Source organism: Brassica napus, chromosome A9, assembly GCF_020379485.1.
Source record: "Brassica napus cultivar Da-Ae chromosome A9, Da-Ae, whole genome shotgun sequence".
NCBI lineage: Eukaryota > Viridiplantae > Streptophyta > Magnoliopsida > Brassicales > Brassicaceae > Brassica > Brassica napus.
In genome coordinates, this window is record NC_063442.1 from 34,796,193 (window position 1) to 34,812,050 (window position 15,858).

The 15,858-nt window shown below is 36.0% G+C and overlaps 3 protein-coding genes across 4 annotated transcripts; 2 read left to right on the forward strand and 1 right to left on the reverse strand.

Annotated features, from left to right (window-relative positions):
- Positions 1 to 3,790: 3,790 nt before the first annotated feature.
- Positions 3,791 to 7,397, forward strand: LOC106414006 (protein TONNEAU 1a). 2 transcript variants are annotated; one of them, XM_048741157.1, is made up of 12 exons: positions 3,791 to 3,983; positions 4,158 to 4,272; positions 4,470 to 4,732; positions 4,824 to 5,077; positions 5,316 to 5,416; positions 5,647 to 5,779; positions 5,925 to 6,013; positions 6,099 to 6,221; positions 6,585 to 6,706; positions 6,815 to 6,831; positions 6,909 to 7,050; positions 7,141 to 7,397. In XM_048741157.1, exons 5-12 carry the CDS (start codon positions 5,330 to 5,332, stop codon positions 7,181 to 7,183), a joined length of 756 nt encoding a protein of 251 aa, XP_048597114.1. In that variant the 5' UTR covers positions 3,791 to 3,983; positions 4,158 to 4,272; positions 4,470 to 4,732; positions 4,824 to 5,077; positions 5,316 to 5,329; the 3' UTR covers positions 7,184 to 7,397. The 2 variants fall into 2 exon arrangements, with proteins under 2 accessions (XP_048597114.1, XP_022546852.1); XM_022691131.2 differs by having other exon boundaries at positions 4,671 to 4,732.
- A 279-nt stretch (positions 7,398 to 7,676) lies between these two features.
- Positions 7,677 to 9,886, forward strand: LOC106416145 (phosphoribosylformylglycinamidine cyclo-ligase, chloroplastic). The gene is made up of 9 exons (XM_013856979.3): positions 7,677 to 7,828; positions 7,924 to 8,226; positions 8,317 to 8,411; positions 8,491 to 8,592; positions 8,682 to 8,741; positions 8,823 to 8,995; positions 9,084 to 9,186; positions 9,263 to 9,421; positions 9,533 to 9,886. The coding sequence occupies exons 2-9, from the start codon at positions 7,926 to 7,928 to the stop codon at positions 9,704 to 9,706; spliced, it is 1,167 nt and encodes a 388-aa protein (XP_013712433.1). The 5' UTR covers positions 7,677 to 7,828; positions 7,924 to 7,925; the 3' UTR covers positions 9,707 to 9,886.
- A 21-nt stretch (positions 9,887 to 9,907) lies between these two features.
- LOC106415317 (TBC1 domain family member 9B-like) lies at positions 9,908 to 15,330 on the reverse strand. Its single transcript, XM_013855980.3, has 18 exons — positions 15,090 to 15,330; positions 14,756 to 14,825; positions 14,069 to 14,638; positions 13,756 to 13,935; positions 13,538 to 13,651; positions 13,376 to 13,434; positions 12,942 to 13,008; positions 12,766 to 12,817; positions 12,592 to 12,684; positions 12,339 to 12,422; positions 11,815 to 12,224; positions 11,603 to 11,664; positions 11,436 to 11,505; positions 11,086 to 11,166; positions 10,895 to 10,996; positions 10,541 to 10,665; positions 10,316 to 10,433; positions 9,908 to 10,175 (listed from the first exon to the last, which is right to left on the reverse strand). The coding sequence occupies exons 1-18, from the start codon at positions 15,146 to 15,148 to the stop codon at positions 10,065 to 10,067; spliced, it is 2,427 nt and encodes an 808-aa protein (XP_013711434.1). The 5' UTR covers positions 15,149 to 15,330; the 3' UTR covers positions 9,908 to 10,064.
- Positions 15,331 to 15,858: the final 528 nt, after the last annotated feature.

Below are 15,858 nucleotides of genomic sequence, written 5' to 3' on the forward strand. Positions count from 1 at the left end.
AAATGATATATATTTGAATGATTTGTAAATAATCAAATATGTCATATTGAGTAATTATTGAAATAGTTATACTTTTGTACAATAGACTTTTTGTACTTTTGTTTTAATAGAATAAATAAATATTTTGAAGATTGTTTTAGATATGCAATTATTTATTATATGTAGTTATTATTTTACTAAATTTTCAACAAATTTAGATCAATTAAATGAACATAAAATGGTATTAATTAGTCAAGTTAATTAATTTAAACATAACTGAATATTAAAATAAAAAATACCTTTTTTGCAAATCTATTCCTAATTAAGTTATTAGTCAGCAAAATTGTCATCAAACATTATTAGAATTAGTTTAAACATATTAACATATTTTTTTTTCATATATTACGATGAAAGATGAACAAATATGAATTGATTTGATTACGTTGTATATTAAGCTGATGTCACTTGTAGTCAATCTTGAAGCGATCTTATAGGCAAAAACAAACAAACGCTTAGCAAAGTAATGTTTTGATAAGATCGGTTTAGTTATCAATACTAATTGAAATTTGTATTGTTATTGTATAAGTAGAAAAACGGAGCATATGGTTTGTGTAAAGTTGGTTTAAATTAAGTAACTTGGTTAACATAAGTGATATGTGTCTTGCGTGTATAATAAATGGTAGTATTTAGAATAGGTCCAATTTTAATTGACAACATTTCACAGTAGATAAAATTAGGACTCTATTTTAATAGAGTAGATATGTTAATTTCAAAATTTCCATTGAAAATTTATTGAGAACTTAATATTTTAATATTGAAATTTGTATTGAAAATCTCACATTTAAAGTTTTGTGATTAACAGTTTAAATTTGTGTTACAGAAAATATACAAATGTTAATAAAGATATTTATATTAACATATACTATATATATGTCAATATCAATAAAGTTTAATTATATACCATATAATGTAGATAAAATAATTGTTTTAATTTATTTACTAAAAACATGATTGCAAATAAACAAAAGCTAGGTATCGGTTTGGCTTATGTGTTTACTATAATGTATATACTTTTATGTACAAATTATTTTTAAATATGTGGTTTTTAATATGTTATTTGATCCCAACAATCCCAGAAACACAGTTCTTCAAATCGAAGTGATTTTAATATTGAAAGCACTATATATATATATATATTATTTCATTCAGATTAAGTAATTTAGTCTTAATTTTTATTCCTAAATTTTTTTAATGAAAATCAAGACAAGATTCCATTCACCTCTTTTTTAGTTTGTTCGAAGAATGAGAGATTTGATCATTCGTCTAATATTTGTTTCTCCCTAATACCCTATCTAGCTATTATAAATGTAAGAATGAGATATTTGGACTATTTATTATAAGTTTTATGGTTTATCATTTATTAAATCAAATAATTCTTAGTTTGCATAGTTTACATATACTACAATGATAAAGTATTATATATTTTTTTATCGGTATACTGTTAAGTAATTAAACTTCAAAAGTGTAGGTTAGTGAAATAAGTAATTTGTTTTGTTGTTCTAGAGTTAAATGATTTTTAGACCAAAATGGTGAATATATACTATACATACATTTATATTTTGACTATGTACTTATATTTTATAACAGCTTGATATAATTGATTTGAACACTAACCTGTGAATAGAGTTTACCGGTGATTTTCTTCAAAATTTTGATTTTTATATATATATCTGGAGTGGAACTAATTTTTACAGAGGTCTATTTTTTAATTTGACACTTATGTAATTCACTGAATTCTCAGAAGAAGTTAAAAAAAGAAACAAAACTCATATCAGTAAAACAGAAATGAGAACAAAAGTACAATTTTATAGAAGTAAAAAATGAAATCACTTATGGAGAGTCAATAGTAAACAAATCGAGAGCAGAAAACCTAATCCTGTTTCTTCATTTTACAATCGATATTGTCTATCTAGTTTTGGTGATTTGTATCAGCCGCATAACCTAATTTCATTTTGTGCATATGAGTCTTAAAAATAATTAAAGTGAGATGTAATACGTTAACTCTTCAACGACGATGATACATTTTAGATACCAACATTTGTATTCGTCATTTTACAATCGATAAAGATAAAGATGGTAATATTTCAAAATGTTAAAACTATTTAATAAATAAACATTAATATAAAAAATCCACTCCACACATGCGCGGGTTATCATCTAGTATAGTATTAAACCTCAAAAGAGACTTACTATTGGTTTCTCATTTGTGTGGGTATCACTACCTTTTGCAGGCAACCTAATTTATCTCAAATCCTATAATTATTTTTTGTTTTGTAGTTCCCATGTTTTACACTCGTTTTGTAGTAGCTATCTTTAGATGGTTTCATCTATGTTATTAATTAACCACTTTAGCTTAGACACTCATATCAGTGCACCAGTGATAAAAAATAGCATTTATAGGATTGGTGGAAACGTCAACCGAAATAACTCATGTAGTATTTTACCTTAGTATATATGCTGCCTGCAGACATCGTATATATGCATGATTGTGGTATAACTAAATTTGTCTACATATATAGTAAGCTCCAGGGTGAACACGAATATTATGCACTCTTCATCTGATCCCTGCGAATATTGTACGTGGAAAGTTTTAGAGAGAATCAATCTCACATATAAAGAGAAAGGTACATATAAGGTTCGTTTAAGCCTGGAAGAACTTCTGCCAATTTAAGTAAAAGTAAGTAAACAGTAGAGTGAACAAAAAAAGTACCACTTGTTCTCATGAAAGCATAATTTAGTGCATGGATCTTCTAGAAGTATTCTGATGAATGATTAGCTTGAAAAGTGATTTCTAATGCTATATGCATATATTTTTTCGTGGTTACTTTAATTTGAATGGCATTATGCTCTTGTCACTAGTCCAATCGGAGTGTGAAAACGAATCCTCTTTAATCACCTCATTGTTCCTAATGTTTCCATTTGGGTATACAAAAAAACAGTGAGTAATAGTTTTGAGTTTATAAAACTTAATTAAGTAACTTACTCATCATGTTCACATTTTGTTAGATAGTCAAACACCACCGGCTATTCATGATTCTTATTACATCTTTAGTTTGCATGCGACCTTATCTGTACAAAGAAGCAGCAAGTTCTCTACCATAACCTTAAGTACAGATTCTTCCTTTGTCATATGCTTGACAAAATTGGACCAAACTTCACATTTCTAATCATCTCCCTAGTTATTAGAATCCATGAACTCTCAAATGTGTTCGTGTATCCTTCAACGATCCAATTGAATCTTTAGAGTTACTCTTCTTCCAGTCCCAAATTAAATTCTTTCTTAAAATAACAACAAAGTAAATTAAATCATTTCCACATTAATTGAGGGGGGGGGGGGATATTTCCTAATTTTAAAATCTTAGACTAGAATAGAAACTAACAATCTTGTAGGGAGTAATTTAGGAAACTATTTGTTTTTACTGTTTTATTTATTTTTCTCCTTCAACGTCTTTCTTTAGCCCATCTTCAAATTCTTCACTAAAGTTTTTCACACTTTTGATTTGAATTGGTTGGTGTAACAAATGGACGATTACACTAGAGAGGTGATGGATGTCAAGAGCATAGTACCTTGAGAAGAAGGGTGTTCTCGCTAAGATCCGGGTAAGTTTCACTTTTGCGTTTTTCTACACTTGTTTCGACCTTTCAGTTCAGTTGATAAGATAAAACTATACTTCTCTATGGTTACTGGGTTCACATCATTTGTTTATGTATGCACCTTGAATCCCTGATGTTGATCCAAAGTTTCGTTCTTTTTTTTTTAGAACATTAGGTGCTGTTTGTTTATACGTAATGTGAAATGCAAAAGTGTAAGGATAGGAGTATATGGATCAGTTGCTTTGTAGGGTGAGCCACGTGCGAATGTGTTTGTGGCAATTGAAGATGATGATAAAGTGGTTGAGAAGCTGTAATCGTTCGTGCAAGGCGGCTTCATGCTTCTCCTTCAGGTCTTTAACCAAAGTTTTTAGCTTTTATGTCTCTCTCTTTCTCACTTCAGTTGTTATCATTAAAATATGTTTCTTTTCTTCTTCTGTGTGTGTGGGTGTGGACGTGGCATATGAATATTGAGGTTCTTACTAATCTTGTTGTCATCTGCATTGTGATTGAAACCCTATTTACAGCAAAATGACTCTTGGAAGTCTGAACTAGCTGCGTCTTTATTAATTAGCAGCAATGGTTACGCGCGAGCTCAACAGAAGCGGACCACTCCTTCTTGAAAGATTCTTGAAATTCGAGGTACTCTCCTTTCTTATACGTTTTCATTTTTCCATTCTATTGGTGACACATTCAATCTTTACAAAACATGCACCACCCTCTAAGAAGAGCTCAAACTTGTACTTTTCATAGTTCATACCTCACCTCTTTGCAAGTACATAACTCTTGTTCTTAGGTGTCTTAGTTAGGAGGTTAAAAAGTCTTTGTATTCTGCTCAGGTTTAGTGATCATGAATGGTGGTAATTCAAGGAAATAATCAGAAACAAAGTTTTCATCGAGCCTTGAGTCTACAAATCCTCCTCACAGATCATCTGCTTCTGATAACTTACAAAGCTACACACATATCTCCATCTTAAGCACACTAAAAAAAAAGATCTTTACTCTTTTATGATATCTGATACCAAATAAGACCTTTGCAGATAGAAGAGGTGATGAAGATGCAGCTGGATAGGAAAACTCGGAGCTTGACATCGTCTTGGAGGTAAACCTCTTTACTAGTTGGGATTGAAATCAAAAAAAAAAAGGAAAAAAGGTTGAATGTGTTGATGGTTTTGTTTTTGTGTTTGTAATAGGAATGTGAGAGGTGGAACAAATGAAAAAGAAGAAGGGAAGGATTGATTAAGTGGGTTTCTAATCAAATGCAGCTTATAGTCATATGTTTTTTGAGTTATCCTTTTTTGTTTTTGTAACATGTTTTGGCTGAACTTCTCTTAAGTCTCTTTTAAGAAACTTCGGTTTGTCTGAAAATATCGGAGTAGTGTGACTACTAAAGTTGTTTTTGAGATCACAATCAAAGGAGGAAACAACAATCTGTTGTTGTTGCCAGGTATTTGAAAAATTCACACTTTTTTTTTAAATTTCTTACAGAAGTAAACATCTAACAGTATCTACTAGTATCTGTTAATTGTTTTTGTTTAGAGTTCCAAAACAGAGATTTGAGTTAGAACTAATCAAAAATTTGTCACTAGTGCGCTATTTTCTTTTTTGAATTTCATTTGTCTCTTCGTCTTGTTCTCTTTCTTTCATTTTAAACTTGAAAAGTAAAACTCTTTTGTCGGAAGCAGCCTCGTGTTTCGAAATGGACGATTACACGAGAGAGATGATGGATCTCAAGACATTGGTCACTCGAACCCTCGAGAAGAAAGGTGTCCTCGCTAAGATCCGGGTAACCACCCCCTTTTCTCCTCCCTTGACTCAAACAAAAGAAAGAAAGAAAGAAACTTTCTCGCTTCCTCCAGATCTTTGGCTAGTAGATCGAATGTCTTAGTTATGCATTCATGTGAATCCTCCTCAAGTCTTTTAGAAATAATAAAGTTGTAACCTTTACGGTCAGTTTGCACAAGTCTTTATCTCTTGCATTGCTTGATATAACCTTAGTTTCCCCTCCTTTACTAGGCTGAGCTACGTGCGAGTGTGTTTGAAGCAATTGAAGAAGAGGATCGAGTGATTGCTAACAGCGAAGGCTTGCCTCCAGCTTTGTTAGGAAGCTGCAATGATCGTGCTAGGCGTCTTCATGCTTCTCCTTCAGGTCTTTCCTCACCTCAAGTCTTTAGCTTTTACTATCTCTCTCTCTCTTCACTTCTTTTTCTCTTTGAGGAGATGTAAATAACATGTCTTGGTTTGAAAATCTTGCATTTGATTCATTCACATTTTTAAAAATTGTTGAAATGCAGGCAGGTTGCTGTCTGCTTTGGTATGCGAATACTTGGACTGGGCGCAGCTTAACCACACACTCAAAGTTTATCAGCCTGAATGTAATTTGGTAACCAAGCTAAAATCCATTTTATTTGATTTTTATTTCACTCAGAGGATTGTCTATAAACTCTTCTCCCTTACCTATGCAAAAGCCAAAAGATTCATGGAGGTCTGAGTTACATGATTTTAGTAGCAACAGTGGACATGAGCTCAACAGAAACGGAGATAGCAAACCACTCCTTCTTGATGTTCTTGATGGATTCTTCAAGTTTGAGGTACTCTCCTTTTCTTTTTCTCCTTGTGAAGTTGTCTGAACCACATAACTTATGCTCTCTGTTTACAAGCTTTACAACGATTCTTCAAACAAATTACAATAGATCTCGAGGATCTAAGTGTTTTCAGTTTTTTATTCTGTAAGTGAAGATGAGCAGTTACATTGATTCAGGCTTTCTAAACAGTAACTTTTGTTCACACTAGCTCACACTTTTTCTTAAGTAAATTTTAGCTACAAGTTTGGTGAATCCTCTTTACATCAAAGGATCATTCCATTCTTTCATAGTGAAACCATAATCATTGTCTTGCTGTATTCCTATCAGGCTTTCATGTGTGTTTGAATATTTCCTCGGAACATAACACAGGCTTTAGGTGGTGGTGGTGGTAGCTCAAGGAGAGAGTCAGAAACAGAGTCCTCATCAAGCCTTGACTCAAGAAATCCTCCTCGTACATCATCTGCCTCTGAGAGCCTACCTCCTCAACGAAGGTACGCACCGTCAACAACACCATGTCATGCCGAATCAAAGATCTAAATTCTCTTTTTATTTCATGTTGCTTCTGAGTCTGACATGCTTGATTCACTCATAATGTGCAGGTCAATATCTGCATCGGGTGAGTCATCCTTTCCTTTATTTATTTCTCCTGAGTTTCTTCTTGAAATCTCTATTTTGATTCTAAGATTCTTTCAGGCCCTACCTCTGGGTACAGAAAAGAGGAACACAGTTGGAGATATGACAGTGAAGATGGGAGTGAAGAGGTAACGAGAGCTTCAGCAGCGCTGGAAAATCTGCAGCTAGATAGGAAAACTAGGAACCTAACATCATCTTGGAGGTAAAAGCTTCCAAGGGCTCTCTATCTTCTTATATATCAACTTTGGATTGAACTAAAAGACATTTGTTTGGTTTGGTTGTGATGTTGTAGGAATGTGAGGGATGGAACAAATGAAGAAGATGGGAAAGATTAACATGGCGGCGTGTGTGTGTGTGTGTGTGTGACTCTCTGTGTTTATTTATGGCGGCGTTAGATGTTTGCAACTGTGTTTGCTATCATTTTGTTTGTATTTGTCAAAGTAGTTGTTTGAGAAGGGATTGGAAGTAAGTTTATATTAGCAAATGAAATCTGCCCTCCAAGACCATAAACATGTCACAATGTTAAAGAATTTTTGTTTCTAAGCCTCACTCAAAGCAAAAAATGAAAAATTGTACTATAACATGCATCTCTTCTTCACCTAATACAGGAATAAATAAACCCATCATTGTAATTTGAATATGGAGTCATTTGAAAAAAAAAACTTATTAATGAAACTTTTTAATTGATAGATCTAAAAATTTATTATGATTTAAAAAAAATATTATAGAAATATATGAAAATAATTAATAGTTTTTTTGTCTTCCTCTAATTTTTTTTATCTGATATGGAATACAGTATTTGTTTAGTCTATGTTAATTGTGGAAGTGAAAAAACAAAAACAAATAGTAAACTGGGCTGAGTTAGGGTTTTGGTTTTAAAACCCTTTTTGTTTTAATTTATTTTTGTTTTAGCTTCAGACACAAACTCTGCTCAGTCCTTTTCTTTTCCGGCGTCGCTCCTCAATATCAGTCTCTCTCCGGTAAGGCTCCTCCCTTCACCGTCGACGTCTTTTTAAACTCTTTATCTTACTCGCTTAACCTGTTTTTGATTATCATTAATCTATTCTCGTTTCAGCCATGGAAGCTAGGCTTTTGCAGTCTCCATCTTCCTCTTGCTTCTTCTCCTCCGGTTCCTGCTCCATCAATCGATACCGCTTCTCCTCCGCCATTCCATCCTCTCCGAAGCCTCTCTCCGTCAGTTTCCCTCAGAAGACGAGAAGGACAACAAATGTTGTATCAATGTCGAAGAAAGATGGCGACATTGAGAGTCTCAGTTACAAAGGTTCAGGTGTTGATATCGATGCAGGGACTGAGCTCGTTAGACGAATCGCGAAGATGGCTCCTGGAATCGGCGGGTTCGGTGGTCTCTTTCCATTAGGTATCAAAAAGCTGCAAACTTTAACCTTGAAGATGTTGAAAGTTTTCGTTTTTTTTAATATCATTTCCATGTGTGTTTTGGGAGGAGCAGGTGATTCTTATCTCGTAGCTGGGACCGATGGTGTAGGGACTAAACTTAAGTTGGCCTTTGAGACTGGAATCCATCACACCATTGGAATCGACTTGGTAAAACACTCAATGATCTGTCTTTTTGTGACCGTTCCTCTAGTCACAACTCATTGTCTTTGTGTTCATGTTGTTGTAGGTTGCTATGAGTGTGAATGATATTGTTACTTCTGGTGCAAAGCCTCTGTTTTTCCTTGATTACTTTGCTACTAGCCGTCTCGATGTAGACCTTGCAGAGAAGGTATGATTGGTTGCTTCATCTCTTTACCCTTTGATCTTCTTGCTTTTAAGACTTGATATTGATGTAGAATGCTATGCTATTGTTTCCAGGTGATTAAAGGGATTGTTGATGGTTGTGGGCAATCAGACTGTGCTCTTCTAGGTGGAGAGGTATGTTACAGTCACCTAGCTTTTGAAAGTGTAGTTTATGCGTCCTTGCTTTCATAATCTTGCTTTGGTTGGTGTTTGTAGACTGCAGAGATGCCAGACTTTTACGCAGAGGGAGAGTACGATCTCAGTGGGTTTGCAGTTGGGATAGTGAAGAAAGATTCGGTTATAAACGGGAAAAACATAGTCGCTGGAGATGTCCTTATTGGCCTCCCATCTAGCGGTGTTCACTCCAATGGCTTCTCTTTAGTAAGAAAGTAAGTCATTATATACGACACTAGGAAGAATGTAAGTTTGTTGGCTATATCCAGTGACTTAAAACTAGAAGACCACAAATGTTTGCAGAGTCGTGGCTCGAAGCGGTCTTTCGCTGAAAGATGAGCTTCCAGGTGGATCAACTACTCTTGGTGAAGCTTTAATGGCACCCACTGTCATTTACGTGAAGCAGGTTTGTTTGTTTTTTGGTCAACAAAAAGTTGATCACATTTGTTACCCGTCTCATGACTCTCTCTATATATACACAGGTACTTGACATAATCAGCAGAGGTGGAGTGAAAGGGATAGCTCATATTACAGGTGGAGGTTTCACTGACAACATCCCCCGTGTTTTCCCTGATGGTTTGGGTGCCGTTATCCACACTGACGCTTGGGAACTTCCACCATTGTTCAAATGGATCCAACAGGTAATCAAATTGAAGTTTCAGTGAACACCTATATCATTCAAGATAACTCTTACCGGTGTATTCGTTTGAAATGTTTTGATTGTTCATTTTTTTCTTGGTTGTTATATATAGTCTGGGAGAATAGAAGACAGTGAGATGCGAAGGACGTTTAACCTGGGAATAGGGATGGTAATGGTGGTTAGCCCAGAGGCGGCTTTGAGAATACTTGGAGAAGCCAAGAATGGAGACTATGTTGCGCATCGCATTGGAGAGGTTATAAACGGTGAAGGCGTAACTTATCAATAAGAAGATCACGTTTGTGTTTAGCAACCACTATTGTGTTCTCAATTGGGACCATGCGAATTGTGTTTCAGAGTTTGTGTAAGAGAAGATATGACCTCTTTGTTTCCCAAGTTTCAAATCCATTTTTGTTATCCTTACAGTTTGCGCCAATGTGGGTTTATAATGAAACTAATACTCTTGAAATGTCGTGATGCAAATGGTTGGTTTGCGTTCAAATTGTTTTTATACGCTTAGCAAACCAACAACAAAATGAATGTGTATTTAAAAGCTTATGTCCAAAACTTCAAATACGAAATTAACAATTTTACCAACTAAGATTTGAAGATTTAGTGAAATAGAGCTTCAAAGGTCTTATAATAACCTAGGAGGTGTCGTGGAGTTTAACGTCTTTTGCTTCAGAGTGGGTCTCTTTTTCCTCTGCTTTTGGCTTTTCCTCAATAACATGCTCCGCAGTTTTCTCAGGTGTTGTGTTCTGCAATCGCATGTAATTGACTCTACTAAACGACCAGTACTTTGATTGCCCATCGTATATGATTATGATGGTGGATGTCATTAACAGAAGAATCTATTTGGTTTTGAAAGATAATGTTGAGGTGTAAGAAGAAGACTAACCTTGTTCTTGTCGCGCCACCCTAGCCCAAATGGACGTGCTAGCAAACTGATCCTGCTTTGAGGAGGTTCAGGTAACTGATCATTGATGTTTTTGGTAGACGGACTTTGGTTCCCTGACCTGTGTGTATCCCATTCAGAATACGAATGGATCACACGTCATAACGCTTCGTATGTGTAGTAGGTCTTGAAAACACAATTTATTTGTCTCAGGTAAAAAGAACAAACCGTGGTGAAGGTTGTGCTTTGAGTTGGCCAGATTGATACTGCAAAGTGGCTTCAAGCATTGACTCTGCCATCACCGCTCTCTTCTCCATCTCAGCTAGTGCAGCAACTGCTTCCTCATATTTTTCCTAGACCAATTAATTTTTCTTTATAAGATAATAACAAGAGACAAAAACAAGGAAGACGAAATAGAGTCATTTGAAACATACAGACAAGGTCAATACGGATACAAAGCTTTTTTTCCTAAAGTAATGTGTAATGGGAGGTGTGTCACAGCTATAACCAGAGACAGTAAAAGCTCTTTAATCTGAATAACCCTAGCCAAGTTTTGAGTAAGAGTCAGCGCGAAGTGTTTACCTGCAAGACTTGAGCAGCATATCTCTGCGCTTCTGCATCCTGCTCAGCAAATCTTCGTGCATCTTCTGTTACCTTTTGTTCTTGCTCCACTCGCATCAAGACCTTCATAAGTGTAAGTATCAACTACTCTCAGCATTTGTATCAGCAATAAACAAATAAAAAACAAACAAATCGATCATGCAAATGCAAACCTGTAGCATTGCACCTTCTTGTTCCTGCTTATCAGAGAGGTGTCTTTGAACTTCTGCCAGCTCTTGCTCTAACTCCTCCACCTGATGTTTACATTCACAACAAGTAGGATTTGACATCTTAAGACTATGTCAAAACTAACTTAGCACAGATGAGCCTTCGAACGAGATCAGCACAAAGATGAGGAACGAGCAACGAGCAGGAAATGAAGAAAGAGAAAGGAAAGCAATCATGTACTCACAAGTGACGAAGAAACTAGTATTTGAATTCAGAAGATGAATAAGAGACAAGTAACAATGCTAATATGCATAGTTGGGAAATGAACTGTCAAATGGCAAACTTATGGGAATACCTTGGCACTCAATTGACGTCGGTTGTCTTGCTTGACAATCTCCATGAGAGCAATCTCCAACTCTTCAGCTCTACCATAGAATAGGAATATCGGGAGACATTACATATTGAGGAATAATGAGAGAGAGAAATTGTACCTCGACTCATATATTGAGCAAATAAACTAACCTAAGTAGAGCTGATCTTTTCTCTTCAAGCAACTTGCAGACTTCAGCCTTCAACCAGAGAACCTGGAAAGTTGTCAATCAACATTAAGAAGGGGCTCCATGACTGTAGGTATCCAATGATATATCTTATCTTTTTGCCAGATATAATCATCTAGCATTCAAGTATACTAAAGGGAACATCTTCAAGCCAACAGAACAGACGAAAACTATTACCTGCGCTTGGAGATCTTGAACAGGATCTACTTCCCCGTCACCAGTCAGGCTAACTAACACGTCATCCGCGTTACTTGATCCTGACTCGGATCGAGACAAACTCCCATTTGTCAATGAGACTTTGCTAGAATCAACCAAAACAGATTTTGGGTCTTGCTTAAAGCTATATAGTTTGGAGGCAATGCCCTTCGAGTCCCTAAAAGCTTGAAGCCCCTTTGATCTTTCCTCAAGTGCAGCTATCACCGCTGGCCTATGCTTGCTTCGCAGTTCCTGCAATCTTATTTCATGTACGTTTTGGTAACCCATGCAAGCAGTTAAAACGAGCTGGCTACTATCAAATGTTGATCCAGTCAGTGATTGTAGCAAAGTAACAGCGTCTCCAGCATCTTTCGTTGTAACTAATGCAGGACCTAAGGTGAATTAAAGCATAAGTTAGAGCAGTATCGATGATGACATTGATGTATTTAGGAGGTCCACAAAACACATCACTTAAAATCAAAAATTAACAAGTTTCAACCAAGTACCATATAGTTCCATCAATGCGAGTGCTGTTCTGAAAAGCATAACACGATTTCCTTCAAAGAGAAGCACATCCCAGACTCTGAGAACTGTTATCAAGTAGACGAATATTTAGAAAGAAAGTGGGTTCTCAGTCCCAACTTTCAAAGAGAAAGATGACCAAACATTTAGAAAGAATAGAGTTCTCGGTCGCTAATTGTTAGCTACACAGTTCCAATTTCAAACAAGACAGCTTTGTTCCAATGTTTAGAACCTGACCACTTTCCCATGGAAGCATATTCATGAAGATGGAAAGAAACCATGGCCCTGTAACCCAAGCCACTTGCACTCCAAGATAATCCAGATGATGAACTGTAGACATTAAAATTCAGAGCATTAGTACAAACTGTGAACGTTTTGTAATATGAATCAAGATATCTGTGAAACACTAACCCAATTTCGGAAATCTTTCTCGAACCAGCTCCTCCAGAACCAGTTGATCAACCTGCAATACGTATACAAGATCCAGTAACTTTAATTAACAGAAGTTTGGTGGACCTAATGGTACATGTTAAAATGATGTCTGCCCCAAAATTTGTGCAAATGTATAAAACAGCTCATATGGTCACCTGTGACTCAATCATATCTTCTGAATAGTAACCAGTGAAGTACTCATCAATGATTCCTGTCAATGCCCTAAAAATTACATATATTAGCAGGGGAATCAGTTTAGAAAAAAAAAGATGTAACAACGCCTAACCACAGGTCCACAGTTAATACAAGCAGAATAAAATGAAAGTGATAGATATAAAAACTAAACACAGAGCCGAGGAGTTTTTTTATTCACAAAAAAAACAAGATTACGAATGAAAATTATACTGATTATAAACATCGATTTAGGGGGGAAATAATCTAATGAATGGCCTAAGAAGATTTAATGTTCAACCGGAACAAGTGAAAGTGATAGATACACAATCTAGACACAGAGCCAAGGAGTTCAGTTTTCATAGAAAAATAATATTAGGAGTCGAAAACGATAGATTCATCAACTTTGTGAACATACCAAAAGGCATTCTCTTCGGGCATCAACAGCAATAAAAGCGCAGCAAAGAAATTCATAGCCTGCAAGTGGTATATTGACACAAGATATGAACTAGATACTAATTTTAAATAACCACAGCTGGTACTAAAATAAAGAATCATGATATTGGTTAAGAACCAATACCTGGCAGTATCCAACAGAAGGATTATGTCTAGCATAAGCAGTAAGCAAACGCCGCAGAGCATTTCTACCATCATCATCTAGTGCAGGATGGCCTGGAAACGTCCGAGGCAAGTCCTGTATTTGATATAAGCAACGGCGTAAGAAAGATAATCAACTTCAAGCCAACACTGCACGAGTATGTAGTGAGGGTCAACTCTCAGTAAATTTTACGGTACTACCTTTTCTATCTGTCCTTTCCATTTTTCTACAACAGCAAGTGATTCTGTATTTGAACCTTTCCCATCAACATGCTGCGTATCCTCTTGATATATGCTGTTTCCAGAACTATCTTCAGCAAGAAGGTTGTGGTAATAATCTTTGCTACGTCGTTTCTTCACACCCACAAATGCTTGCCACAGCTGAAAAGTTGTTGGTACATGTAAAGATTTTGATTGAACAAGAGTTAACGCTAATGAACTATAGATATGGAGCTAGAGCATGATATTAAATAGAAAGAGAAGGTATCAATGTAGATATGACAAGATTTATTACCTCCCCCCTCAGGGCCATAGGTACACCACCTCGGATAAGCACTTCAAGTTCTTCCTTCCAGGGACATGTAGACACTGAGAAAGAAGTTGCATCACCAGCAACAGTTATGCCAGAGACACTAGTACCATCAGAAGACGAACCATCCTGAACATCCGTCCTCTCAACATCATAGAACTCGTCTTCAGAATCATTCTCAGAAGCTCCCTTGGAAGATTTGGCATCATCAAACGAGGGTGAAGATTTCCCCTTCGGATCCTCTTGCTCGCCTTTTGATAAATCCACCTTCTTCTTGACACGGACACTCATCAACTCTTCAATCGACCGCAGAGACGGCCTAACCTCAGTCCATAACTGCACTCTGTGAACACTCTTCTCTGCGTCAGGGAAACCTTCTTCATCAGGAGTCACATCCTTAGAACCTAACTTGTCATCTTCTTTTCCTTTCCCATTTTCACTAAACTGCGCATGACTATGTTCAGATGATTCTTTCGCAGATGGCTCATCAGTGGAGTCAGCATGATGATCTTCCAAGAAACTGCTCCACCTGTCCGACCTTTCTTCTTCTTCCTCCTGCTCGTACGCAAAGAGTGACATTACAAGGCTTATGAGTACTTAATTAGTATAAGAAGTAAATAAACTACAATACAACGATTTCAAAATAATAGCATGGCCATAAGCAAATAGAACCTTGTAAATATCAGCATATTCTCTGTATCGCTGCACATGTTGAGGTCTCACAGGGAATCCATACGCATCCCTGTTCATGCCAGCAATAGTCACCATTATTCTTACTGGAATACAAATCGAACTCGAAAGTCACTAGCATTATACTTGAATTCAAGATCAATCCACATCGAAACCGATACCGATTGTTAATAAACGCACGAATCAAGCAAAACAATATGCCGAAATTAAGAATCAGGAGATATAACATTCCGCGAAAAATCCGCAAGTTCATGAATCTCTTACTTACGACACCTAAGTACGCGGGAGAAAAGCAGAGAGAAGAAAGGGGGGAAACCTCTTGTGCTCGAAGGCGACGAGTGGATTGGGAGGCTTGGAAGCGGCGGCGGTCCTCATTCGTTAATCGGAGAAGAAGAGATCTATCTAGAGAGAGGAGATCCAAAAGCTTTAGTTGATCATCGTTACGCGACTGAAGTTGAAGGGAAGGAGAAAAGAGTTTGCAGTAGAGAGAGAGAGAGAGAGAAGGGAGGAGTGGAGAAATCACATGGGAGAGAGCGTGATTGTCGACGAGGTTATTACCATTTACACGTGACCTTTTTTTTGACTGCGTCGATTCCTTGACGCACAGTCACAAAAACGTCTTTTCTCTCTCATTTTTACTTTTTGATTACCCTACTATTTTTAACCACTTCCTTGTTTTGGATGTAAAATGTGTGAGTGAATTCATGAGTTGTCTTCCAATATTAACTAGTTTTCTCAAAAGATATCTAACAGCTATATGTCATTGTTTTAAACAGTTTAAATCTTAAAAATACTGGAATTGATTTATTTGAATTTAATATTTTTATGAAAAAACAAAATACTAGTAAATTTTATTAGTAACAATATTTGAATTAATAATAACACACCTAACTTTAAAATCTAGTAACTAAAACTCAAAGAAAAGCAAAAAACAAAACACATTATCAAGTAATTTTTACTTTTTGTAATATGTAATGACCAGCATCAGAACTGAAAGTTGCAACCAAGTCAAACAATAGGTGCTGAGATATTGCTATATAAGGCAAAGGTTCATACTGCAGAACGAGCCATTTTGGTGGTTGCTC